At 39.2% G+C, this 26,213-nt stretch overlaps 1 protein-coding gene across 1 annotated transcript in view; it reads left to right on the top strand.

Annotated features, from left to right (window-relative positions):
• The first annotated feature begins 22,879 nt into the window (after window positions 1-22,879).
• COL9A1 (collagen type IX alpha 1 chain) overlaps window positions 22,880-26,213 on the top strand; it is an 86,345-nt gene continuing 83,011 nt past the window's right edge. The window contains exons 1-4 of the mRNA XM_053665006.1: window positions 22,880-22,920; window positions 23,431-23,507; window positions 24,705-24,782; window positions 24,920-25,052. Of these exons, the coding sequence (XP_053520981.1) occupies window positions 22,907-22,920; window positions 23,431-23,507; window positions 24,705-24,782; window positions 24,920-25,052 (302 nt within the window). The 5' untranslated portion in view covers window positions 22,880-22,906. The remainder of the gene's footprint in view (window positions 22,921-23,430; window positions 23,508-24,704; window positions 24,783-24,919; window positions 25,053-26,213) is intronic.

Consider the following 26,213-nt stretch of genomic DNA (forward strand, 5'->3'; position numbering starts at 1 on the left):
CATCGGTATAATGCATGTTAACACAATAATGTGTTTAAATGTCACTGTCAAAACATTGATCATCAGATACTGGTGTTGGTTGAAATTGCAGATCATTAGAAGCATTATTCCTTGCAAAATGACACAGCACAAGTGTGATCTTTGCCCTCCTGACAGTTCCAGATACTGTAATTCAATCTGGGGCGACTTGAAAAAGTCAGACTCCGGTCATCTTTCTTCCACCTCTATAAATCTAATTCCAAACCTCATACCATTTATGTTTTTCCTACTTTTACTCTAATTACTTGAAAATTACACAGTGCCATATTATCTTGTCTCCCAGAGGTGTACCATTAATTATAACTCACTGTTCAATAAGGGGTGGGGGCTGCTGGTTGGGCAGGCACGGCGGAATAGAATATAATTTGCCATGTCTTTGATATGGAATTGGCAATTTTGCAAACGTATGTTTTTCATATGATCAACAAAGTCCAAAATATTTCAGGAAATCTGAAGGCTTCTTGTCTCTTCAGGATCTGTGGGCACACATCTGGGAGTGAGGGGTCTGCCGCTTGTTTGCTTCCAGGTAACTGAACGGTGAAAGCAGTTTTAAATACAGAAGGGGCTCAGAGTTTTTAATTTCTCACTGAAAGAAAAGTTTTTTGCTTCTTGCTCTGATCTGTTTAGACTTTACCAAGGAGACATTGCTGGATGAACAAGAACTTTCCTTGTCTGCTGTTGAGATGCCAGAAAAACGATGGGAAGAGCACACCAGGTCCATTTATAAATAAATCTGTTTCAAACCACAACTAGCAACATTCCTATTCTGATTTTCCAGACTGCCTGTGTTTCTGTAACGTTTGAAGAAACATTTCTCTAGCATGTGAAAAATTTCTCTAGCCTCTTAAATTTTAGATGCTTTATCATTTGGTACTGTACTGTATTTGAGATAACAAAGAGAGAAGGAATTATATTGTGTGCGTGTTACTGGTTTATTTGAATATCATATTAAAAAATCTTCTGAGATGTGTAAAACTGTGGCTATAAATATGTTGTTTTGGAGCTGCATGTGTCATTGATGGGGTCTGCACATCTTGAAGTAATTTGAAACAGGACTTCCTACAGTCCTGCTGGGTGATGTATTTGCTTTAACTTTCCTGTGCTACCAGGTACTGAGAAAGGAAAGGGCAACACCACACTAAGAAAGACAAGGTGAATACATAGCCAGTTTTTTTGTTTTGAATCTTGGTGGATTACTCTGGATTTAAAGTCCTAAGCTTTGGTGATGAACAAATTTGATTTAGTTCAATATTATTGGCTTACCCAGTATAAACCATTATACTCACCCTGTTTTTTTTAGCATTTCCTACAAATTATAAAAGTATACTGTATGTTGCTGAGTATATGCCATCTAATAAACACGCACATATTTGGCCCAAACTTTCAGGGAAAACATCTTTCACTTTAACTTTTAAATTTGATTATTTATTTATTTATATGTAGATACTTGTATTTTGTATTGTAAATTAATTTTAGCATTTATTTTTCAACATATGGATATCATTATTGATTTCTAGAGTTACATTTTTAATGCATAAGCACAAATAACAGAATTAAAAACATTTATATAGATATGGAATTAGTACTACTCATGTATAATGAACATGTTTAGTTTCCCTCAAAAATTTGGGCAAAAAGTGCACGTTATACATGACAAAATATTGTATCTTGTTAAGACAATTAACAATACTTTAATAATAACATCTATATGTATATATTAAGTGCTTCCATGTGATAGGCATGTGCTCAGAAATTTAATGCATTATTTCATTTAATCCTTGGAATAACCTCATGTAGTAGTATTATTAACCCATTTGCAGATGAAATTGTTCAGGTTCCATGAGGTTAGGTAACTTGACCACAAAGCTGGTAAATTATGGAACTAGGGTATAATGATAATTGCTAAGATTATATAACTTTCAGTGTAACACAATGTATCTTCACATTAACCCAACAATGAGGGAAAGAACAGTAACAGAGAATAGGTTGTGAAGCCAGAGTTTGAACCTTCTCAGTTTGACTGAGTATTAAGAATTATACTCAGACTAAGTATTAACCATGAGTATTAAGTTATAAAGGTGTGCTGTCCATTATGGTGGCTGAAATTCAACATTTAGAAAGTTTAGTTGCAGTAGCTATGTGCCAGTGCTCAGTTGCCATATATGACCAGTGGCTACCATATCGGGCAGCACAGATTACGGTGCACTTCTTCCCCAGAGAAACTGTCATTGGACAGGGTGCTCTATAGAATCTGTGTTAGTGCTTTGCTATTGGGATTTTAGTGCGGACACTTGGAGGAAATGGGACAGACACACTTTAACTTTTATTGCCAGCACTGAACTAATCATCATTTGTGGTGGGCTAATGTTACTAATAACTCATCAGGTTTTATTTTTATACTTTTTATCATCAAGTCCATGGGAGAAAAATTTCTAATCTTTGTCCTTAAATTCTGCAAATTTTGGATCTCTATTTTGGATCTATGACTCCCTTTTCATGGGCTATGTAACTCCTAACAACTCTGTTTGGTAATAGTAAATGTTTGAAATATTTTCAAGGAGACAGAGGTGCAAGAGAATATTAAAAATGTACCCTAAAAATTGGAATTCTTCCAATAAATAAATTTACAGGTTTCTTTGCTCAGGAAAATAATGCTATTTCAGTGAACCACTTCCCCTCAGTGCATTCTGTGTTTAGCCACTTCCTTCGCGTTGTATTCTGTTTAGACATATGAAACAGATGTGTCTTTTCTGAATGGTGTACTTTGCTCTATTTTAATGCTGTTTTAAAAATAAAGTGATTGAGAAGAAATGTTCTTACTTTGAATATCTTTCTACTTTCATATATTTCTAAGAGGGTTCTTCTCCTTTTATTTCATTTTAAAATAATAAAATAAAATAATGTAGATTACTGCATAAATGCTGACATTCTAGGTACCTACTGGATTCATTCCAATTTATAAAGGTGTTCTGAATGATAACTTCAGGACTGTTTGAATGCATTTCAGATGGAGACCTGTTTCTCTGGCAACGCATTGGGTTTACAGACTGATAGACTATACCAAACAGCACTAAGTAAAATTGGGTATGCACAGGATGAGTCCTCTCCCTCCCTGAAAAACTCATTAAAAGAAAAAAAAAGCTAGAACAGGCCAAACCCAATTATCCAGTCACCCATAGGTTGTCCTACCCAGCCCTAGGAATAGCTAATTTTGTAGCCAATATGTACTCTCCGAGAGGATAGGCTTCCTTATCAGGGCAGAACTAGAGTGCTAGGACTGGTTACTGGTGGGTTAATTGTGGGTTACTGGTGGGTTACTTGTCCCCTGGCAAAGGGACATAAGGTAGGCATGTGAGTCAAAGGTGGATCTAAAATCTAAGGCTGGGAGTGAGCAGTTCAGGTATCAGAGCAAAAACAAGACAGGAAAGTACTGGATTCAATATGGAGAAACCACCGGAGAGCAAAAGGAAAAAGAAATAATGTTTGTGAAATTGCCGATTTGATATCAAAGACATGGAGAAGTATAGTTATACCCACCTCGACTGTCCAACAAATAGCCTCCCCTTAATGAGCAGATAGTTATAATTAATGGTACACCTCTGGGAGGCAACATAATATGGCATTGTGTAATTTTCAATTAATTAGAGTAATTAGAGTAACTAGTTTTTTTTAATCCTCACCCAAGGATATGTTTACTGATTTGAGAGAGAGAGAAGGGGGTGAGAGAGAGAGAGAGAAACATTGATGGGTTGGCTCCCATATGCACTCCAACCAGGGATCGAGCCTGCAACCTTTTGTTGTAAGAATGGTGCTCCAACCAACTGAACCACCGGCCAGGGCAGTAGTAGTGCCTAGTTTTAACCTTATTTGCTGTTTTGTTTAGATCACTTACCTTCTATCATCAGTGACCTCGACTATCTCACATGGCCACTGACACCTACTTTGAACTGGGTTTCCAGTCTTCCTTAGATTTGGATGCTCTGAACTGCCATTCACTACATATTATTTGGTTTACCTGGGTGCACCATTGTCTGAGGAGCCCCTTCTAGGAGATTGTTCTGACACAACTAATATCGGGATGTGGAGAAGATATATTTGTGACGACTGAGAAACAATAGAATTTTAATTACAAAATAAAACTCTCTAAGTAACAAGAAAGAGGCATTTGATTGAAAATTATTTTTCCCTGTTTGGTACTCTTGCATAGGATCGAAAAAATAAATATAACTCACAGCTTGCTGCTAGCATACACAAGATGCTTTGAGAAGCTTTCAACCTGGTTTTGACTTTTTTTGCTATTGGTGAGAATTTCTAAACACTGGATCCGGATTTCTTCCAGATCATCCCCTCCCCTGCTTCACGCCATTAAAACTTCACACAATGTCTGTGTTTTAGCAGGGGGGATATTTGTGTAAAAGCTACTACAGAATGGATACAGTAAAAGCCAACTTTCCCACTCAACAACCAGCTTGAGAGTTATTTCTGTTCTTGTCACATTCAATTTCCTGCATAACAATGTGACCTTTTAAAAATACACAAATTAGTTGTTTTAATTTGCAATTTCATTTACAGTGCACAAATTTGGGAATTCTAATGGCCCTGGCAATTAACTTGCCCATTTGTGCCCAATCTTGTCTCACTAATGTATAACAATTGGTGTAGAAAAGAGCACAGCATAGGTAAACAGGAAACATGACCTATAATTTATAATTACACATGACTTGCATTGAAGTTGAATTTAGAAACAGTGCTGAGCTCTTAACCCTTTGAACTGAGTTTTTGTGCAAAAGCATTAATTATTTTAGAGGCTCTTATGACTTAATTTGTATCACTATTCAGAATGTCCATCTGTTCTTCTTGAGTGCCGGGAATTAAGTGAAGCTTACATGTTTATTTTTCCCCATTGGTAAAGAAGCAGAATATAACCCAGGAGGGAAGACATTTGCATATTTATTAGCCAAATTAAAAAAAGTACTGTACAACCACTAAGATTTTTAGGAGCTGATAGCTTATTACAATTATAAAATTTGGTTTACTTTTATTTCATATTCTTTTCCATTTTTCCCTTGGCAGTGCAGATGTAGCAGTTATGAGAATTTAAAAAATCTGGCAATATTATTAGACTATACTAAATCCATATAGTATCTAATTCAAAGTAAAAGGAAGCAAACCTTTCCCTCTCATTCTTGATTCTTTTATGTTCCTCATCAGCTGGTTGAAGAGTTCCCAAGCCTGTGTCTTTCTGCTCATGAAAATGAACTTAAGATGCCATGAGAGCCTCTCTTAGTCACTTGGGGCTGCTATAACAGATTACTGTGGACAGGGTGATTTACAGAAGGCAGAAATCTGTTACAGTTCTGGATGCTGGGAAGTGCAACATCAAGGCACACCAGCAGATTTGGTGTCTGGTGAGAACCCAGTTCCTGGTTCATAGCTGATCATTTTCTCCATGTGTCCTCACCGGGTGGAAGAGGCAAGAGAGCTCTCTGGGTCTATTCTATAAGGGCTCTAATCCCATCCACAAAGGGTCCACACTTGTGATTTAGTCACCTCCCAAAGCCCCCACCTCTTAATATCATCCCATTGAAGATTAGGATTTCAACATAGGAATTTGGGGTAGAGGCAAAAAAATTCAGTCCATAGCAGAGTCCCTTTAATTTAGACATGAAGTTCAAAGGAAGTTATCCTTGCTGCCAGGGACTTCAGCATCTCTCTTAGAGAATATCTAATCCACAGAGGCTGAATTACATCTATTACAATGTATCATGGCCAGTTGGCATTGTAAAAGCTGCCGAGGAATACTTATGTCTATTTTTGATGGAGATTAATTCAGTGATCTCTCACATGTCTATATAAAGGCTATCCAGGTTTTCCTCAGTAAAAGATCTTTCTAGAAAACTCTGAAGTGTGCTAAATCCTGAATTTCTCTGATATCTAAAGATATCTAAAAGATGGAAGAAAATGATTCCTTAAAGACATTTTATTAAGCTTCCGGAGATATCAGCAGTATTTAGCAAACCACAGTATTAGAGGCCTTGGAAATAATTGACAATCAGAGGGCTTGTTGCTAGTTCAGCTGCTTGTAAATCTGGCTGTCTGACCCCATTTAAGAGTATTGAAATTTTTTTGAAGTTGAACAACTTTCACATGGTGTGATGTAAGAGCACACATTTTTAAAAAATCAATTAAAGGCCAGCACCAAAACATCTACCTCTTTGCTTGGCTCTTAGTTGTCACACATTGTCAAGACTCGCTCTCACGGATGCTGATAGATATCAATTCCTTTTCTCCTTCTGTAGCCAATAGAAGGAAATCGCCTTTGGTATGCACTGTCCCAAAGATTTAGTGTAAGGGAGCAGACAACAGGATTGACATGTGGGAAGAATTAGGAGTACTGTATACAAGAATGTTCAGTAAGAAACAGCTGACAAGAATTGCTGTAGGAATATCCTTGAAATTATGTTGGTCCCCAAATATGTGCTGATTTAACTCGGATTTGTGTATGTGCTGAGAACAAATCCTCATAATTAAGATTTAAACTGCAAATCAACCTTTTCTTGCCCTTTTAAGACAGTTCTTAAACAGCATCTTCATGATTTTATTTTCCTTTGTAAGCAAAGGAAATAAAAAATAAATCAAAATACAAATACTTAAGCAACAAATCGTATTTATATTAGGCATGATTATTCACTCTGAGGGCAAATAATTAGGAACAAACTATTTCATACACAGGAATAGAATTTTTTTCCTAAAGCCATAGTATTTTATTTGAACACTGGAAAGGATGTTCTAAAGAATCTAATGCATTTGACTTTGGACAATTTGTAACTCATCAATTAGCTGCTGATTATCTTATTTATGCCCTATATTTGACTGAATTCATATAGATTGCAGTATTTGTTTATTTTCATTCTTCCTCTGTATTTCATTACTTGATTTTGCTTTAGCTCTTATAAAATCTTCTCCATGTAGGTCTTCTTAAAATTTATTATGTGTGATGAAATTCACAATGCAAGAACCAGAGAATGAAATAGACCGAGCGCAACTTTAAAGTCAGACAGAGGAATGAGGCCTGGGCAGGTGACTTAACTTATCAGAGGCTCGATTTCCTTATATTATAATATGGGGATAATGACAATCATCTTCCACAACTGTTGTGAGGATTCCAGATAACACTTGCAGAGTGCAGCAGTGTTCTCACATGGTGGCTGGTGGTATCACACCATCCCTCTTTGGCACACACCGTTGCTATTACCAGGAAAGAACATCTGGCCTGAAAGACGGGTATGATAGTGTAAAGTGTCCTCCAGACTGGATTTGGATTCTGGCTATTTTGGGGGTAACCAGCCATCTCAATTGGCTGGTTACCTCAACTGAGGTGGAAGGGTGGTTTCGGGATACCAAAGTTCCAAAGCTAAAACTGGGATAGCCCTGGGCCAACTAGGATGAGCTAGGATGAGTTAGTCACCCAGCTATTTTGTTTATGTATTTTTGAGGTTGAAATGTGAATTCTCTGCAAAGACAGTGTGTGCGTGTGTGTGTGTGTGTGTGTGTGTGTGTGACATGAACTTAATTCTTGAGGTTTTATAAGACAGAGAACCACTCAAACTGAATGTCATGAGAATTATGCCTCACTGCACATTGTATATTGCAGGGAAAAAGTTCTTGCACCTTGAAAAAAGGGTTATAATCTACTTGCCTAACCTGAAAATAAAACCCACCAGGAATGAAAGGTAACTGCAAACAAGGCCAACCAGTTGAGTAGAGACCATTGCTGCAGCTAGCTCACTGTTAAAACAATGAAGCACGATTCATCTCAGTTTATGCCCTCTACATTGGGGTGCAATTTCTTCAGGTTTTACTAGTAATAGAAGAGTGAATGTTTTTGTTGTTTTGAATATGAGCATATGGTATTTGGACCACTTGAACACTGATCTACTTACATACTTGCAAACTAGAAATTGAGGCAAGGAATGGCTTTCTGTATTCCACAGCACCCCATATATCCTGGTGTTCGAGGCCAGAGTTATATAATCACTTTGACTAGGTGATTTTTTTTTAACAGTTCTAAGTCTTGTCCTAATTACTTTCAACAGTCTATGCTTCTTTGTTTTCTCGGCTCAGAATTTTATTAGCACGTAAAGATAATTTTCCCTCCCAAATGACTTTGCTGCCTCATTAGCAAGTGTAGTGATGGTATGAAGATAACTAAGTTAGATTGCCTGGGTAGTCCCCGGAGCATCCCTGGGAGTGCTGTTTTAGTTTAATATTTGTATACATGTTTATAGGAAAAGAGTAAATAATTGGGTGAATAGATTTGACTTTATTTTAACCTCAGATACAATCTTTATCTTAATTTTAGAAAGAAGGAAATCGTACCTTTTGTGACAGCATGCATGGACCTGAAGATTTTCATGCCAAATGAAATAGGCCAGTCAGAGAAAGGCAAATATCATATGATCTCAATTATATGTGGAATCTAATGACTAACATCAACTGATGAGCAAAATAGAAACAGAGGCATAGATACATGGCACAGACTGACAACCATCAAAGGGTAGTTGATGAATGAAGGTGAAGGGATTAACTAAAGAGCATGTATGCACAACCCACAGACCCAGACAACAATGTAGGGATGGCCAAAGGGAAGCAGGGCAGGGGCTTAGTAAAGATGGGCAAAGAGAGGGAAAATGGGGACATCTGTAATAGTGTCAACTATAAAAATAAAGTTTTAAAAAAAGAAACTAGATCTAGAATGTATTTCAAGATCCAAAGAGGAAGCATATACATTCAAACATCCCTAAAGTTTTTAGTGTTTGGACTGGCTCTACACCAGCGGTTCTCAACCTGGCTGCATTTTAAAATCACTGGGGATGAGGGCAGAAGTTGGGAGGATGGGGCTGGAGTCGGGATTTAAGAAACACAGAAGTTTCCCTACTTAACAAAGTTCAATTTAGGATTTTTGACTTTACAATGATGCAAAAGTGACTCATATTCAGTAGAAAATGTACTTCAATTTTGAATTCTGATCTTTTCTCAGCCTAGTGGTATATGAAAAAATAATTAAAAGCAGACCCTAAAAGTACTTAAGGAGTATAATATAGGGTAGTTAGTATACAGAAAATTAAATTGAGGTAATATTATCAAGAGCCTGGGTTTGGTTTGGTTTAATTTTGTTTCCTGTAAAACAAACAGGAGCTAGGAGATAACTCTCTTGTAGTAGAGCTTATTTTCATATAAAAGAAATAAAGAATAATTTAAAGACAATATAAATCATTAAAGTGATTGCCTGTTTATAAATTGTTTAGTTTTCTGACTATAAAGCTGATAATGCCGATTGCAGAGAAGTTAGGACTTAAAGAAAACAGGAGAAAGAGAAATAATTATCACCCCTAATTCCTGCGCTCTTTTTCCTCCATTGAGTTCCGATGGCATCTCCCTCCAGTTTCTCTCTCTGCTCTCAGTTGGTTCCTCATTCCCGGCACTGCAGTGGGAGTAACCTGCCACTCGTGACTGCTGTGTGAGTTAAGGTAGGTACAATGCTTAGAACAATAGCATGGAGTGAACACCATGCAATTGTTATTTTAAAACAAATAAACAAAGAAAAAATCTTTGGCTCAATCCTGCCTTCCTCTAACTGCTCTCTGAGCCTCTCCCATTCCTTGGCTCCTCGCTCTCTGCGGACACGTTCTCTCCTCATTGTGATTAGTGCTGTTGAAGCCTTGCAGAGGTTGCTGACCTTACCGTTCAGCTCTTACTGGGTGCCTACCCAGCTCAGCTGAATCTCCACACTCACCTCTACTTCCTCCCACCATCCATCTGCCTTACAGCACTGGTTAATCCAAAACCAGATTTGGTCCTTTTCTTTTTTTTTTTTTGAAATATAAACCCAGTCTTGGAAAATAGATTCTAAGCTGTGACATCTCCTGTCAAACTTTTTTCTTGAGCATCTAGGCCTAAGCCATTCCATGCGTCCATCTACACAGACCTAATTCATTCCCAGTAAGCACTTTCTTTTCTGTGTTTATCATCATCTGCCTTGTATTGACATTGTTGTTGTGTGTCTGTCCTTCCTGCTGGACAGGTGACAGTGACCTCCCCCAAGTTTACCTTTGTGTCTCAAAAGCCTGTTTTATGGATGTTTGTCAAACTGAGTTGTAGTCCTGGGTATTGCTTAAGGGACTTATTATTTACTACCCAGTGTTTTAAGCCCCACAGTATATGTCTTCACTTTTCTACTACATTTTAATTATATTTTATTGTTTATGCTATTACAGTTGTTCCCACTTTTGTCCCCTTTGCCCGTCTTTACCCAGCCCACTCCCTACCCCAGGCAACCCCCACACCACTGTCTATGTCCTTGGGTCATTCATACATGTTCTTTGACTATTCCCTTTATATATAAAGTCTTTGAGAGTTAAGAAGAATTTGCCTTCTTCAGTTGTGATTACTATACAGTGTTTAAAACTGTGTCCTGAATGTAACAGGTACTCTTTAAATATTTCTGATACAATAATTATCTTTGTAGAGTACTTTATATGTTACAAAGTTTTCCCACGTGGATTAGCCCCTGAGTTTCACAGTGACCATCTAAGGGAAGTCCCCATTGGGCAGGAAAGGGAGCAGGCTCAGGGCTGTTACAAGACTGATAAGTGAAGGGCACACACTGGTGGAACCAGGATGGTCTCAAGGCCAAGTCTTCTGATCTGAGATACCCCTGCTTTCTCTCCTATACTCTACCATCTATGAAACGAAATGTAACATCATTTCATGTAAGTAGCTTTTCCTATGAGTGATCAGAACGGAGAAGCTGGCTGGAGGTACAGGGGGAGCTTTGTGGAAGAGGTGGGGCTGGCTGAGAAGGGCTTGGAAGTGCGCCATGAGAAGGCATGCAGGGTGATAAACGGAAGAGGAATGATATAGTTCAGAAGATAGAGCACTCGAAGACAAAAGTCCTGTATTTAAATTGGTTTCACTATGCCTCACTCATCTGAGAAAATAGCAGCACTGAGGTTTGGCAAAAAGCATTTGTTTGTAAAGGAAACACATGAATTACAACTACACAATTACAGTTGAATTTGTCATCAGTGTGACTGGGCACAGAGCAGCAGGAATGGGTTTGGCGGGCTCTGTAGCCACACAGCAAAACCCTGAGGCTTTTTATAATCTTCAATTTCTTAAATAAGTCTTTTTATGGTTATTTATAATCCAATGAAGGTCCGCTAACTTAGTGGGTTTTTTTTTTCTTTTTAAATAACTGCTCACAATACTGCACCAAGGGTCTGTCATTTATCCTCTGGATATAACATCAAAGTTGTTTATGTCTTGCCTTCTGTGTTTACAGTGTATATTTATGGACAGCTTTATTATGGTACAAATATGTAGCCAAATGACATTTCCCAGTATTGCACCAAGAGACAGATTTCTACTGGTTACTCCTGCGATTCTAGTAATAACATTTTATACATTCTCCTGGCTTTTCACTTTGTCCTGTTGGATAACAAAGCTTAAAAGAACATCTACAGTGATGAAAGCCTTGTGGGGCTACAATTCTCTGCATCTACTTCTGAAACCACCGCTGCGTAGCCAGTTATGCTCGGCGAGGCCAATAATTCTAGGTCATTTAGACTTTTATGGCTTCTTTACTATTTTGTTCTACTTGACTGACTAGGTCTTAGAAAATACACCATGGGCATGCTGATTTCCATTTGCGTTGCTGTAGCTACACACTGCATTTCCCCGTCTCCCTTTTGAGCCCTACTTGAGAGCTCATTTCACTGTTCAGAGCAACTTCAATTTCAAATCTTTTTTTTTTTTCTGCATGTAACACATCTCCCATTCTTGGCTTCATGGCTTTATTCTTGCATTCTGAAGCTATCGCTTAGTATGTAACCAGAATTCCCTTGAACCTTTATTTTTTAAAGCAACATTATCTTTATTTACTGACCAGCTTTCTCCCAAGGAAATGAAAGCATTGCTAATGGTTTGTGCCACTGACCCTTCCTAGCACCTGACTATAGGTAAACTTACTAGCCTGCTACTAGTATGTATTACTACAAAAACCGGATTGTAATTTAAGTGGTAGCAAATAACTTGTTATGTGCTAGTGAAGACATCTTGCCTCTTTTGTGCTTGCTGCTGGTCTCAGGGACACCTGGTGTTCCTTACATCTTGATGGAATCCGCCGACTGAGACTCCTTTGCAGACAATAGAAAGGTTCTCCTAGAACTTGCCCCTCTATAACTAAAACTCTTATTTACATTTGCCACTATAGCAAATACATTGCTGATTTATTTTCAGTGACAAAATATTAATGTGATAGGCAGCCTAACATAAAATAATTGTAAACATTGCTATACCCATTGTTTATTTATTTAGTAAATGTACTTTAATGATATTAATTTTCTCAACCCGAGTTAACAATGACATACAAATAATATTTTCAAAAAAGTTAGTTCATGCCTTTAACATAATTAATAAATTTCATACATTATAACGCCTTTGAGGTTTTGTTCTCATTATTCCAAGTGCCTTGTGGCCCTTTCTGTCCTTCTCTGCCTGTAAAATATGATTCATTCCCGAAGGTCAAGTTAAAATGTCACTTTCTCTGTAAAATACTTTTGGATCCTCTGGATAGTAAGTATCAATTGCTTTTGGTTTTTCTGTCTCTAGAATAGTTCGTTTATGGTTCTACTTATTTTTGTTAGGGATTCCTTTTAGGCCAAAGTGTGCTTCCCAGTTTTGGTGTGTGTCTTTCTTCCTTGAGGGCATATAAGGCACTGTTTGGCTCTGAACATTTCCTTAGTACCTAGCACTGTGCTTTAAATATAGTATTGGTAGGACATTTGACTTTCAAAGAATATACAAAATAACTGCAGTAGGTAATAAAGGAAGTAAGAGAAAGAAAATGAATAATTGATGTCCTTAACTGCTGAGAATTTAGAATCCCAAACATATTTTGCTAACCATAGAACGGAAGATATAGAAATGACCTTTACTACTGCTTTTAACCATGAAAAGCAACGCTAAAGTTAATCTTTGGCCACGGCTTGCTCAGTGAGGGTGCCAAGTTGGTGACCAGTACAATGGGCAAAACTAATCAACTCCTACAGGACTTCTTTAGCTTGGTGGCTTATGGAAAAAAAGAAAGCAGTGGAGGATTAGGCTCACAGTGAAGTGGAAAGTGTACTTAAGCACGCTGAGCACTGTGTGTGTGTGTGTGTGTGTGTGTGTGTGTGTGTGTGTGTGTATACTCAGAAACAACACATTGCAGGGAGAACACTGGCCCTGGTGTCAGACAAACACGTTTAGCTTTGGCCTGTCTTCTGAGATTCCTGTAGCAAGTGATCTGACCTCTTTTCTTAAAAAAAATTAATTTATTTTAATTGATGTTCAAGTACAGTTTTCTCTTTTACTCCCAACCCAGCCCACCCCCACCCCTGACATCTTTAAGCCTCACTTACTGCATCTCTAAAATGGCAGTAACAATGAGTTGTGTAGATTAAAGGGGATAACTTTTATTTAAGTGTGAAGTACAGTAGAGTGGCACAGTAGAAACATTTCTTCTCCTATTACTTCCTTATATTGTACTTCTAGAAAAAAGTCCTGGAAGGCCTGGTTGAAGCCCCTGGCCAAGACAGACTGGGATAATAGTAGCAGTCTGATCCTGAGCCTCTGCCACCATCCTGGTACTTCCTGTCCACACTTCCTTCTCTGCTGATTCACCCTGGACCAGCCGCTGCCTGGAGTCACTGACTGTGCTAATTCGAGAGCCCTCTCAGTTTGTGAGCCTCTAAGTTCAGCCTTCTGGAACAAAGGCTCTTTATCACCTGCTCACTTGTCAGTTGCTATTGCTATTGCTGGCATTCATCACGGTTTCAGGGATATTTGAAATGCAGGAATGGCAGGAGGCAGCCCTCCCCTGCGGTTGCCCTTTGGTGCCTCTGGAATGTCTCATGCCTCTCTGCTGCTTTGTGGTTAAGTCGGTCAGTGTGAGTTTACAGTCCCACATGGCTTTGAGTGAGAAAAAGGCTGTCTTTCAAAAACCAGGAGCTGCTGGCATCTCCCCCCAGTTACTCAAATGTTTCTCTAGAGTTATTTTCTCTTTCCAGGTTACAGTAGTTATAATTAAAATCTGTCATCTTGACTTCAAGGCAAAGTTCTTATACCTGGGCTTTGGTATCCACTTTGTATGTGCTATATGATTACACTTACATGTTGTGAAAGGAAAATGTGGAAGTACTTTAAGTGAGGTGCATTTATAGGAGTTGTAAAACTATGTAGAGTATGACCACAACTTGTGCGTAGAAAAAGACTATAAGAAAACAGTCTAAGCTGTTAATGGTGAGTCATGTCACTGAGTGATCTTTTTTCTATGTCCATACTTGATACTTTTCTATAACTTCACATATTGCTCTAAAATGAGGAAAACATCATATAAATTTATCTTTGCAAACAGGTGTTTCACTGTTTCTACAGTGATTAGTGGAGTTGTCTTTTCTTTGTATCAGTTCAAGGTTTAATCAATAATAGGTTGGGGAAACTTTTTTGTCAGCAAATTACCATGGACTTCTATAGTTCTCTTTTCTGTTTGCCTCGGTTTCTCCACTAGGCAAACAAAATGGTCACAACTATCTTGTTGGATTGTTGTGACATACAGAGGAGATTACGATGATATGCATTCTGAAAAACCACAGCATATTATGACAGAAAAATTCTCATCGATGCTGAAGTGAACTTAGAGGGTTGGTGAAGAACAGTTTTGTAGGAGGAAGAATCAAAAGTGTAGGAAACAGACACCTCTCCAGTGGGGACTTACAGAGGGCCCAGAGACATGAAATAACACTCAGCATCACGAGCCACCAGAGAGATACAGATTAAAACTACAATGAGATACCACCTCACACAGGTGAGAATGGCCATCATAAACACATCAACAAACAACAAGTGCTGGGGAAATTGTAGAGAAAAGGGAACCCTACTGTACTGTTGGTGGGACTGCAGACTGGTGCAGCCACTGTGGAAAACAGTATGAAATTTCCTCAGAAAACTAAAAATGGAACTGCCTTTTGACCTGGCAATTCCATTGATGGGACTGTACCCTAAGAATTCTGAAACACCAATTCAAAAGAACCTATGTACCCCAATGTTCATAGCAGCACAATTTACAATAGGCAAGTGCTGGAAACAACCTAAGTGCCATCAGTAAATGAGTGGATCAAAAAACTGTGGTAATTTACTACGCAGAGAAAAAGAAGAAGCTCCTACTCTTCACAACAGCTTGGACAAAACCGGAGAGCATTATGCTGAGTGAAATAAGCTGGACGGTGAAAGACAAATACCACATGATCTCACCTCAAAGTGTAACCTAATCAACAAAACAAACAAGCAAGCAAAATATAACCAGAGACATTGAAATGAAGAACAAACTGACAATAACCACAGGGGAAGTGGGAGGGAATAATGGGGGGGGGAGCAGGAAGTGTTCTCAAGGAACATGTATAAAGGACACAAGGACAAAGCCATAGGCGGGTAGGATGGAGGGTGGGAGGTGGGGATGGCTGGGGTCAGGGGAAATGGTGGGGGAAAATGAAGACGACTGTAGTTGAACAACAATTGTTTAAAAAGTGTAGCAAACAATTAAGATCTGAATATTAAAGGGAGGAGAGGGCTTTTAATTGATTGACTTTGATATCTGTAAGTGAGTTTTTCTAGTAGTTATATATTGTCAAAGAGGTTTGAGCTATTAGCACCACCACATTCTTTTTTACTAAGAAGATCTAAACTAACAACCGTTTACTGGAGCAGAGTGGGGCTGAGTGGGATATAAGCAGAGGAGACAGAATTATAATAAGAACAATCGTGGCTAAAATTTACTGAGTTCCAGGCACCACTTTAAGCTCTAGTTTAATTTTCATAATATATGCCTATATAGCATGAGTACTTTAAAAAAAGATTTTATTTATTGATTTATTTTTAAAAAGGGGGAATGGAGGGAGAAAAAGGGGAAGAGAAATATCAATATGTGGTTGCCTCTCACATGCTCCCAGCTGGGGACCTGGACCATAACCCTGGCCTGTGCCCTGACCAGGAACCAAACCAACAACCTTTTGGTTCACAGGTCAGTGCTCAGTCCATTGAGCCACACCAGTTGGGGCAACATGGGTACTTTTATTACTCATATTTAAGGTGAGAAAACTGAGTCAAGGGAGGTTTATCATCTCCCCAGATTCTCCCATCTAAAAAGTGGTGGTGCTGAGATTTGAACTGAAGCAGTCTGGCTCTAGAGCCCATTCCTGCGTTTCAAGTATCCCTAAAATTTCCATATACATGGACATTTCTATATAAATTTGTATATATACATATATATACATATATATATGTGTGTGGAAAACAACCAAGAATGGGATAGTTGCCTTAAAATCAAAGCTACGTACCTATAGACTGGAAATCAAATTCTAATCTGATTTCTTTGCTTACATTTCAAATATCAGGATTGCACTGCCACCTAGCGCAGACAAAACATTTTACAGAGCGTGAAAGCTACTGAATGCATGTAGAATTTCATAATATGCAACAGAAAACAACATTTATTTAAGGGTTCTTTCACAAAAGAGAAAGAGTGATTATGGAATCAAGGATCATTTTCTATTTTACTGACAAATGATAACATGAAATTAGGAAAAGTGTTTATATTTGGTTAGTAAATGATAACAGTGCAGAAGGAAAGCCTTGGGTTTTGTCAAGTAAATTTCTTAATGCCTGTTCCAGAAAAACATGAGTACAGTTTTTTAATGAGCACAAAAGTTTCCAGCAGTTCTTATGGATGCAACTGAGAATTATTTTAAAGTTTTCAACAAAAAGCAACAAATGAGCAAACCAAACAAATTCAGAGACAGAGCCCAGAGTGTGGTGGTCACCAGAGTAGGAGTGTCGGGGAGAACAGAGAGCACAAAAGGGAGTCAAGTACATGGGGAAGGACGGAGACCAGACTTTGGGTGGTGAGCACACAAGACAGTATACAAATGTCAAGTAACAAAGTTGTACACCCAAAATTCACAGAATGTTCTTAACCAATGTTACTCCAATAAATATAATAAAATTGATTCAGCAAATACTTATTAAACACTTACAGTCTGCAAGTCAGTATCGGTTGTAACAAAGGGGAGGGAGTAGAAGGGAGCTGAAAACAGGACACTGGGAGCCACAGTTCTCACAGGACCAGCAGCGCCAGCAGCACCAGGGAGCGGGTTAGAAATGGAGATTCTTAGGCCCATTCCAATTTCCTGAATCAGCGACTCCTGGGGTGGAGCCAGTGAGAAGTTTTTAACAAGGCATTCAGGTGATTTCAATGCAGCTTTGGGAAGCTCTGTTGGAATGGGAGGCTCTCCATCACGCAGAGAAACATGCTGATGGACCAGAAGCACGTGAGGTTTATTGGAAGAAGCCAAAGAAGTTTACGCTGTCAGGCACCAGCTGCTACAAACTACTGAAGATTCCCAAAGCAGCAAATGTAGCAACAGCTTCCAGAAGCATGTGTGCCGTGGAGGGGGATTGATTTCTCTCCTCCCTGGGGAAAATGGAAATGCTCATATTCTAGAGAAAGCACAAGTAATATGCTGAAAAGTTTGGAGCGGGGGTGTGGTTTGTGTTAAATACTCTGGTTTTAATGATCCGTGGTGAGGACGCATTTGTTTGTGAGTGAATTCGGAGAGAAATGGCTATCATCATGGGGCTCTGTTTGCTTGCTATGTGTGATTAGGCTACAATTACGAGCACAGAACCCAAATAAGCAGATTAAAATAGAGCTTTGATTGTGGTGAAATTTCTTTACTGTAAAACTGAACCCAATGTGGAACAGTGGGAGTCCCAGTTTTAGCAACTCTCTGATTGTTAATCAGCTTCTCAGCCGGAGATTTCGATGATAAATTTCAGGCTCTAGCTGTGGCTAATTTGCAGCATCCTCACACAACTGTTATGTGCCACCAGGCATTTCAAGTCTTTTATTTTTAAAAACAAGCTAGGCAGAAGAAAGCTGAAGACTAGATGTTATTAGGAAGCTATTTTTTAAAGTACCTGTTTTAATCTATAGAATAAGTAAATATGGTAGTCGTAGCATCATTAATTAATGCTATAAGTTTATGGCAAGTTTAAAAGAATACTTTCAAAACAATATAGTCACGTTAAAGTTAAGGAACTGGTTTCATTAGTCTGTGAGTCTTTATGGGCCATCACAATTGTGCCAATACCAAGAAACAAGAGAGAAGATATCTCTTGGCCTTTCTAGTGCCTCTTATATTCTAATTCAATGTTTTTAAAACCATAGGTTCAGTACCATTAGTTGGCACTAAAATTGATTTATTGAGTCAGTCATCAACACTAAAAAATGAAATAGAATAAAACAGAAACTAGAGTACACCATGTTTACCTGGGTAAGTATTGTCTTCTGAAACTGGTTTCAATGGTGTGTATGCATACACATTGGTAAAGTTTATTCAGCCCAAGCAATACCAGAACCATCTTTTGTAAGACACATCTAAAGAAGTAATTGTTGGCCTCACACTCTTCTCCCAGTTTCCATAACAGAATAAAGTCCAAACTCCTCCAAAGGTATTTAATCATTTCCTTCGCATGCTCCTTTGCCTTGTTATTTCAGAAAACATCACATCACTCAGTTGCTCAAAGTCAAAAGCAGGTACTCCTCACCCCTCACTTGCTCCATTTCCTGTTTACTCTGTCAGAGCCACTACATCATTCTCATCTACTCTCGAAACTGGAAAAGACACTGGAGCTCGTGCCAAACCCAATAAGCAGAGACAGGGATTGAATCTTTGTGGGAGCCTTATTCAGATGGCTGGCAAAGTGAGAAGATGGTGGGTTCGCACCCTAAACAAACCATCTTACATTTTCTTTCCAGGCCAACATTTTTATACCAGGGAATAAACAAGATGTGGCGAGGAGTTTTAAAATTCAAGGAGAATTAGGTGAAAGAAACTGCCACCTTCTGGTCCTGGGCAGTTAGCTATTCCCAGGGAAAGGTGGTCCTCTGTCTCTTCCTGGAACACAGTGGCCGGGATGCCTCCACTTGTCTCCAGGTGGTGGTCTTTAGCAGTGCCCCAGGAGGTCGGCTGTCTCTCTCAGGAGCCAGGACAGGCCTTATCTGTAGTTTCTGAAACAAAAGCTTTAACACATACATTACTTACTAGGCTTACAACTATTTACCTTAAACTAAAATTCTCCAACTCTTGAGTTCCCCATGTTTCTGTGTCACGGTTTACCACCTCAGAGGACCCTTGCCCAACCCCTCCATCCCTCAGCCTGTACTTCTACCCCTGCCCTTTTCTGGCAAACATCGCCCTTTTCTCTGTATTTTTTATGTAACAGTTACAATGGAGACTATCTTGTTTATTCTTGTCAGTGTTATTCAGTCTCCCCAGGTGAGCTCCATGGGCAGGGCCTGGCTTTCCTCTGCCCATCTCTTTGCCGACTCTGTTCAGGGCTTGTGGTGGAGGAGTCACCAATAATTTACCAATATTAATAATTAGGAACTCTGTCAGTATTTGCCAAATGAAAGAGTTCCTGAACTAAACTCATCGTTCCTACAATAGTCTCTTCTGTCTTTTTGTCATTGTTCCTGCTGTGTCCACTGCCTCAAATGTGCTGCATCCACTTGTTTTCTCTGTAGGCTTCTAGTCATCTCTTAGGATTTACCTTCTTTATGAAAAATTTCCCAGTGCCCTTGGACAGAGTTCACACTTTTTCTCAATGAGGCTACAGGGTTTTTCACTACTGTGTTGTGGTCATTTTCATATTGGACTTCCCTACGGGACCATGAGCTTCTTCAAGGCAAGGCTGTGTTTACTCATGCTTTTTCTCTACTCAACTCCTCAAACTTACTTGGTACTTATATCATTCAATAAGTGTTTGTTGAACGATGAGTGTTTGATTCAACACTTATATTGAATGATTGAGTAAAGAAATCAAAGGAAGTTGATGCTCAAGAATAATGATTATTTGTGATGATGTTCCCTGATTTAAACTGTGAGTAAATAAAACTCTAGATTTATAGAAAGGGGAAAAAATAGAGTGTGCATTATGTAGAGCAGTGTGTGGTAGGGGGGAATGAGTACAGAGGGGTGAAGGCATAATTATTCTGTACAAAATACATCCAATTACAATACGAACCATTTAAAATATCAAGCTATCTTAGTGCATTTCCAATCTGATAAGAGAGATCAGATTTCATTTCCACATGTTTTTTCAAGAAGAGAACTGTTAGATAAAGTGTTAATAATTAAGAAGCTAATGTGCCTGTGATTTTAGGGTACAACATGGTGAAGACCAGGATAGTGTGGGGTTTGTACTGTTCTCTGTGAGATGCTAATGTCGTGTTAAAAAATATAATTCATAGAAAATGTAGGTGGAAGGAAGAGAAAAATTTGTCCTTAAATGTGTATATAAATAAAATTTATATATGTGTGGGGGGGGAGCTAAAAATATCTTGTTTTCTTTGGATTTACATTCTGTCTTAACAGTGCTGTTTTTTGCTCTTCACCATTTTCAATAAAACTCACAGGCTGGAAAGAAGCCAACAACTCATAAGCAAGCCTCTTTAATTCTCTATTATTTTATCTTTTATTACAAAGACCCCTTCATTTGCCCTCAGCTTCCAGCTATACAGAATTCTTTAAAGTGGGAGGGGCAAAGCCAGAGGTGAGATCTCTACAACGCTTAGCAAAAGGCTTTCTGAAACACTTAATTATACAGGGAAATCTGCCTCTCTTCTTTTTTCCAGAGTAAATAATATTAGAGGATCTGCACTGAAAATAAAGAACTCCAGTAGAGAAGGGTCCCTTTGGAAAATGCCCCTTTTCCTGTGGGCCCAGGACTGGCTTATCTTGTGCGATTTGAGGATTTCAGGAAGGACCCGGCTGCACAATTTCTCCTCTGAAGTCCTACCATTAAAGGTTCAGTATTTTGGGGGTTAATAAACTGCTCCATTTAAATAAGCCCTGGTCAACTTACAAGAATAAGCTAGGCTCTTACTGTTGGTTTGTAATTCTGTGTTCAGCCAAAATGGCTGCCCTAGGAAATCGTAACTTTGATAGATAGAAGGAGAATGACAGAGCCTTGTAGAAAACCCCACGTGATGTGAGGAGCTGCATGTCCCTATGCCAGGTGGAGACAGGACACTAACAGGTCATTCATAACTAGTCGAGGAATGGTGAACAAATGGTATGGCTGTTCAAGTGTGCCTATTTCACACTTACCAGGGCAAACTTTACAGTGGGCGGAGGGAGGCAGAAGAATAAGTAAATGTTTTAAAAAGAAACAAAGACCTTGCTGGTATAGCTCAGGCGATTGAGCAGAGGCCTGTGAACCATAGAATTGATGGTTTGATTCCCAGTCAGGACACATGCTTGGGTTTTGGGCCAGGTCCCCAGTAGGGTATGTGTGAGAGGTAACCACACACTGATGTTTCTCTCCCTCTCTTTCTCCTTCACTTCTCCTGTATCTAAAAATATATAAATAAAATCTTATAAAATATATAAAAATAAAAGAAATGGAAAAATAAAACTATTTATTTTGCAACAAAACAAAATAAAATTAATTTAAAAATTAAAGAAATTTAAAGGACGCAAAACTACTTTATACTAGATACAACAATTTATTCAGATCATTGGATTCTGACCCTAAATGTCTCTCTTTTGGGATAGGATGTCACTCATGTGCCGTAAGATGGAGCCAGAGCAGGCTGTCTTGAGTGGGTGGGGGTAGTGGTGGGGTGTCTCTCTCTCTGGTTCTGGGAGGGGAGTAGGTACGTGTGAAGGTCTGTGCTCTTTGTAACCTGCTCTCAACCTGTTTATAGAGGATAACATACTGCTTATATCCAAAGATATTCTGCTCAGCTTTGGTAATTATAATTTAAGAAGAAATAAGAATGAGAGGGCTTGACGTTACATTTATCAAAATTTCCAGCCATGAAGAAGAGGGAGCTAATGTGAATTGAGTAATTAGCTGTGTGACTTTGGACAAGTTACACGTTATTTCATTTTCTGTGCCCTGGTTTTCTCATCTACAGATTAGGAGACAGTTTAGTCTTACCTCTTAATGTTGTGAGAATTAAATGTCATCAGGCCTCAGGCATTTTCAACAGAGGGACACGTAGTGAAGTGTTAGCTGTAATGAAATAATGATTGTCCTCCTGAGGCAAGCATTAGAGTCTCTGCTTTGCTATCTTGCTTAATTCTCAGTACCATTGTTCTAGGTAACTACTTTCACCTCGTTTTCAGTTAAATCGAAGGTGTGACAGACGGATTAGCTAATTTACCCAAGGATGTAGAACTCAGGAGCAAATGGGGATTCAAAGCCAGGTGGGATGGGCACTCAGCGTCCTAGGAGTTCCCACACCTCTGCCCCCCTGCGAGCCCCTCTTCACCGCAGTCCTCTAAAAGGTCCACTGTGTTCCTGCAGCAGCTCTAAAAGCTTCCACTGTGTTCCTGCAGCAGCCCTCCTGGGTGTTTCTAGTGAATTTCCCCACATCCTGATTTTTTTTCTCAGCAAACTTTACCTTGCTCATTCCTCCTTCAGTGGGACCTTGTTAGCTTTTAGGACACACCTCTGTCTAGGCCTGGGCTTACAGGGCCAGTTTCCCCACCCCTTCCTTCTGCTCTGGCTTAAAGTGTCGCCAGATGCCTCTGGTTCACTCTCTTTGCTTTTAGCCCTCACAGGGGCAGGAGGAACCAGGGCTGGGTTCAGAACCCATCAGTGCTGGGCTGACAGTGAGGGGGTGCTGGGGGAGCACTGACTCCCCTACAACCCCTTCTTCTTTGGGACTATTGGCAACAAGAGAAAACCGATTGGGAAAATGAAGACCTTCTGGTAAGACCTTGACACTGGAAAAAGTGACAGGGAGACATTGGGGGCCCTGAATAGAGGGTATGTGTTTTGGGAGTGGTGACAAGATGAAAGGAGGTAAGGGGGGAGGTGAGGTGAGAGGAGAGAGACAGGGACAGGGACAGGGGAGACAGAGACAGATGAGAAAGTGAGACAAAACAAAAAACCCAAGCCTTCCAGACAGCAGAGAGAGACAGAGAATGAGGGAGAGACAATCACTGAAATGGCAGAAAAACTAAGGTGGAGAAACAATGGGTTAGGCAGAAATGGAGACAGTGAGATAGAAGCAACAACGTAATGATTGGTTTAGACAGGGGCTGAATATGTGAGAATTCATTAAATCTCTCAATTAGATTTCAAACTCAAAATTAAAAAAAAAACTATTCTGAAATTTGATCACCTACATTAATTTGGTTTTTACCATGTTCAAAAATAGTAAAGTAGTCCCCATGTGGAGGGACTCCTGTTTGAGTCATTTTTCTTCTCTCTCTTCAGGAAAATTCCAGTTTTCTTCTCTGTATGCAGTTTTCTGGGACCCTGGACATCTGCGACTGTTCTCAAGCGTCGCCCAAGTAAGGGCCACAGTTTCTAGATTTTGAAACATCACTTGTTCCCAGAAGGCATCAGGCAGGGCTGTGGCTGGGTGAGGACTGAGCAAAGCATCCACGGTCCTTTATGCCCTCTCTTCAATGCTGCTCTGGCCCCCACTACTTTATGACTGTTTTTTTGTGGTCAGTGCTGGGTGTAAAAAAGAAGTCCCGGTTGTGATCTCAGTTGGCAGGAAAGCCAGTCTGTATGCTTGGGTGCCTAGCACAGTGCCTCCTACCTGGTTCCAATGGTGACTGCTAATGTTGAAAGGATGGATGGATGGATAGAAGCCATTAATCTGGAGTAGAGTGGGTTTGTTTGATATCCTGGGATGGCTGATCCAAAGCTCTGTAGCTGTGAAATGGTTTTTCTGGTCTAGGAAGTCTCTGCCATCAGGTGAATCTCAGCAGGGCGTAACTATACAAGGTTGTATAGTTATAAGAGGCTTTCTGTGGTGGTGAAAAACACTCTTCCTTACAACCTCCCACTTGTGTGAGGAGCAGCCAGTTTCATTCTTGAATTCCTCACCAAATTGAGCATTTAATCCTTTTCATGTTCTTTTTTCTCATTACTCTTCCCCATTTTAAGATACTAGCAATAGTCTAGTTGGGACCATTATTTAATCTCTTAAAATGAGTTTATGAAGTTCAATGTGTTCTCTATATTTTATTTAAGATTAGTGAATCTGAGACACCAGGAGAACTCTCCTCTGTTTGACAAAGATTCCTAAGAACGCCCCTCTCCAGCAGTGCCATTGAACTGGCTTGAGGCTGACTCTGGATTCTTTTAGGAATTCTAAAATTTGTTGCATTAAAGGAATATTTTCTAGCCCAAACCACCAAAAGTTTTCCGAAGAGGCTCCTGACATGGTGCTATTCAGCATGTTGTACAGCTCGAGTTCCAAAAGGAACAAATTCCTAATTTCCCCAAAAGGGAACATTTTTCCAGCACAAATTATCAAAGCACCTTTGTGCCTTGCCTCCCTTCCAGGAAGAGTCAAAATGAATGAATTATAATCCTAGAGTCATAGAGTCAAAGCCAAACACACACCACTTACATGCAAGATATTTGGGTATGGTATAATATAGTGCTTTACAAAATTTCACAGCTCTTATTATTATTGAAATATCCCCCATGATTCCTAAAGCAGATGAGGCAGGATGATGTGATCTCTTTTGCAGGGTTTCCTGTCAATTCAATCGCTAATGGTGGAAATGAACTCTGTCCAAAAGTCAGAATTGGCCAAGATGATTTACCAGGCGAGTAGCAGTGTATCATATTGAAAATGCATGCTTTCTATAAACTTATCTGGTACATTCTTCTATTTGGGTAGGTTGTGGAAAGGAACAAAACCAATCTCAATGCGGACATTTTATTTTGTGTTCCCTTTTTCTAGGGTTCGACTTGATTTCTCAGTTCCAGGTAGACAAAGCAGCGTCCAGAAGAGCTATCCAAAGGGTGGTGGGATCAACTGCATTGCAGGTGGCTTACAAGTTGGGAAATAATGTAGACTTCAGGATTCCAACCAGGTAATATAAAATTTTCAAAAATCTAATTATATACCTTAAATGCACTTTAAAAAAGTGAAAAGCTATCCAGTGTTAGAGAATCTTCCGATGCTCAGTGGCTCTTGAATCATAGCTTTATTTAAAGATGAAGGGATTTATTTACCTACCTATCCTCACTGCCTGAATATGTGAATGCTCTCCATGTTTTCAGTATGTAATTTACTTCTCATTCCAAGGGGAGAAAAATCACTGGGACTATTATACATTGATTCAGGACATGTTCTTATTGCTCTGCTCTCTGTTTTTCTATAATTTGTCTGGTTTTGACTGAAAGGACCCTCTGTGAAAAGTGCCAGAGGTTAAGCATAAATTTCACTAGGAACCACGGAGTGGCCAGGGGACTCACAGTGGCGCTGTTCAAGCGTCCTAGTGCTGAAAGGCAACCACACCTCCAGTGCTTGGCTCCTGGCAGGAACCAAACAAAAGCAAAGCCAAAACAAAGATAACAGAAACAATGGTAGTGATAATAATCCTGAAAAGCCCTCCGCTGCATTTATGTCTTTCTTTGGAACTCTTTTATTCTTTAAATCATTATTACTGAGATGCGTTTGTGCATGTGTAAGTGTTGAGTCACACCATTGTCATGAATGAGCTTTGGGGCTTGCAGTGTGGTCACCTGATACCTTATATGTGACTATTATGATTATATCTTATGGTAATACAAAAAAAAAAAGAATTAAGGTTCTTTTGGTAGATGAATGAGAAAATTAGGGTTTTGATAGAAATTAAGGTGGAAAGGTTAATAATGATTAATTAGTCCAGTAAAGAATATTATAGAGACTCTAAATGTTTATAATAATAAAAATTTGGTCAAATTAGAATATTCTGATATAGTGCCAGATTGCAGATTGAAATTTACTCTTTGAACAAACTGTATTTTATAAAACAATAATAGTGCACTCTGTAAATTCTTTTTGAAAAAGATTTTATATGTTTATTTTTAGAGAGGGGAAGGGAGGGAGAAAGAGAATGAGAGAAACATCAATGTGTGGTCACTTCTCACTCACCCCTTACTGGGGACCTGGATCGCAATCCAGGCATGTGCCCTGACTGGGAATCAAACCTGTGACCCAGTGGTTCGCAGGCCAGCACTGAGCCACACTAGCCAGGGCCACTCTATAA

Source organism: Artibeus jamaicensis, unplaced genomic scaffold (assembly GCF_021234435.1).
Source record: "Artibeus jamaicensis isolate MK-2021 breed Jamaican fruit bat unplaced genomic scaffold, CSHL_Jam_final contig_388, whole genome shotgun sequence".
Classification (NCBI taxonomy): Eukaryota; Metazoa; Chordata; class Mammalia; order Chiroptera; family Phyllostomidae; genus Artibeus; species Artibeus jamaicensis.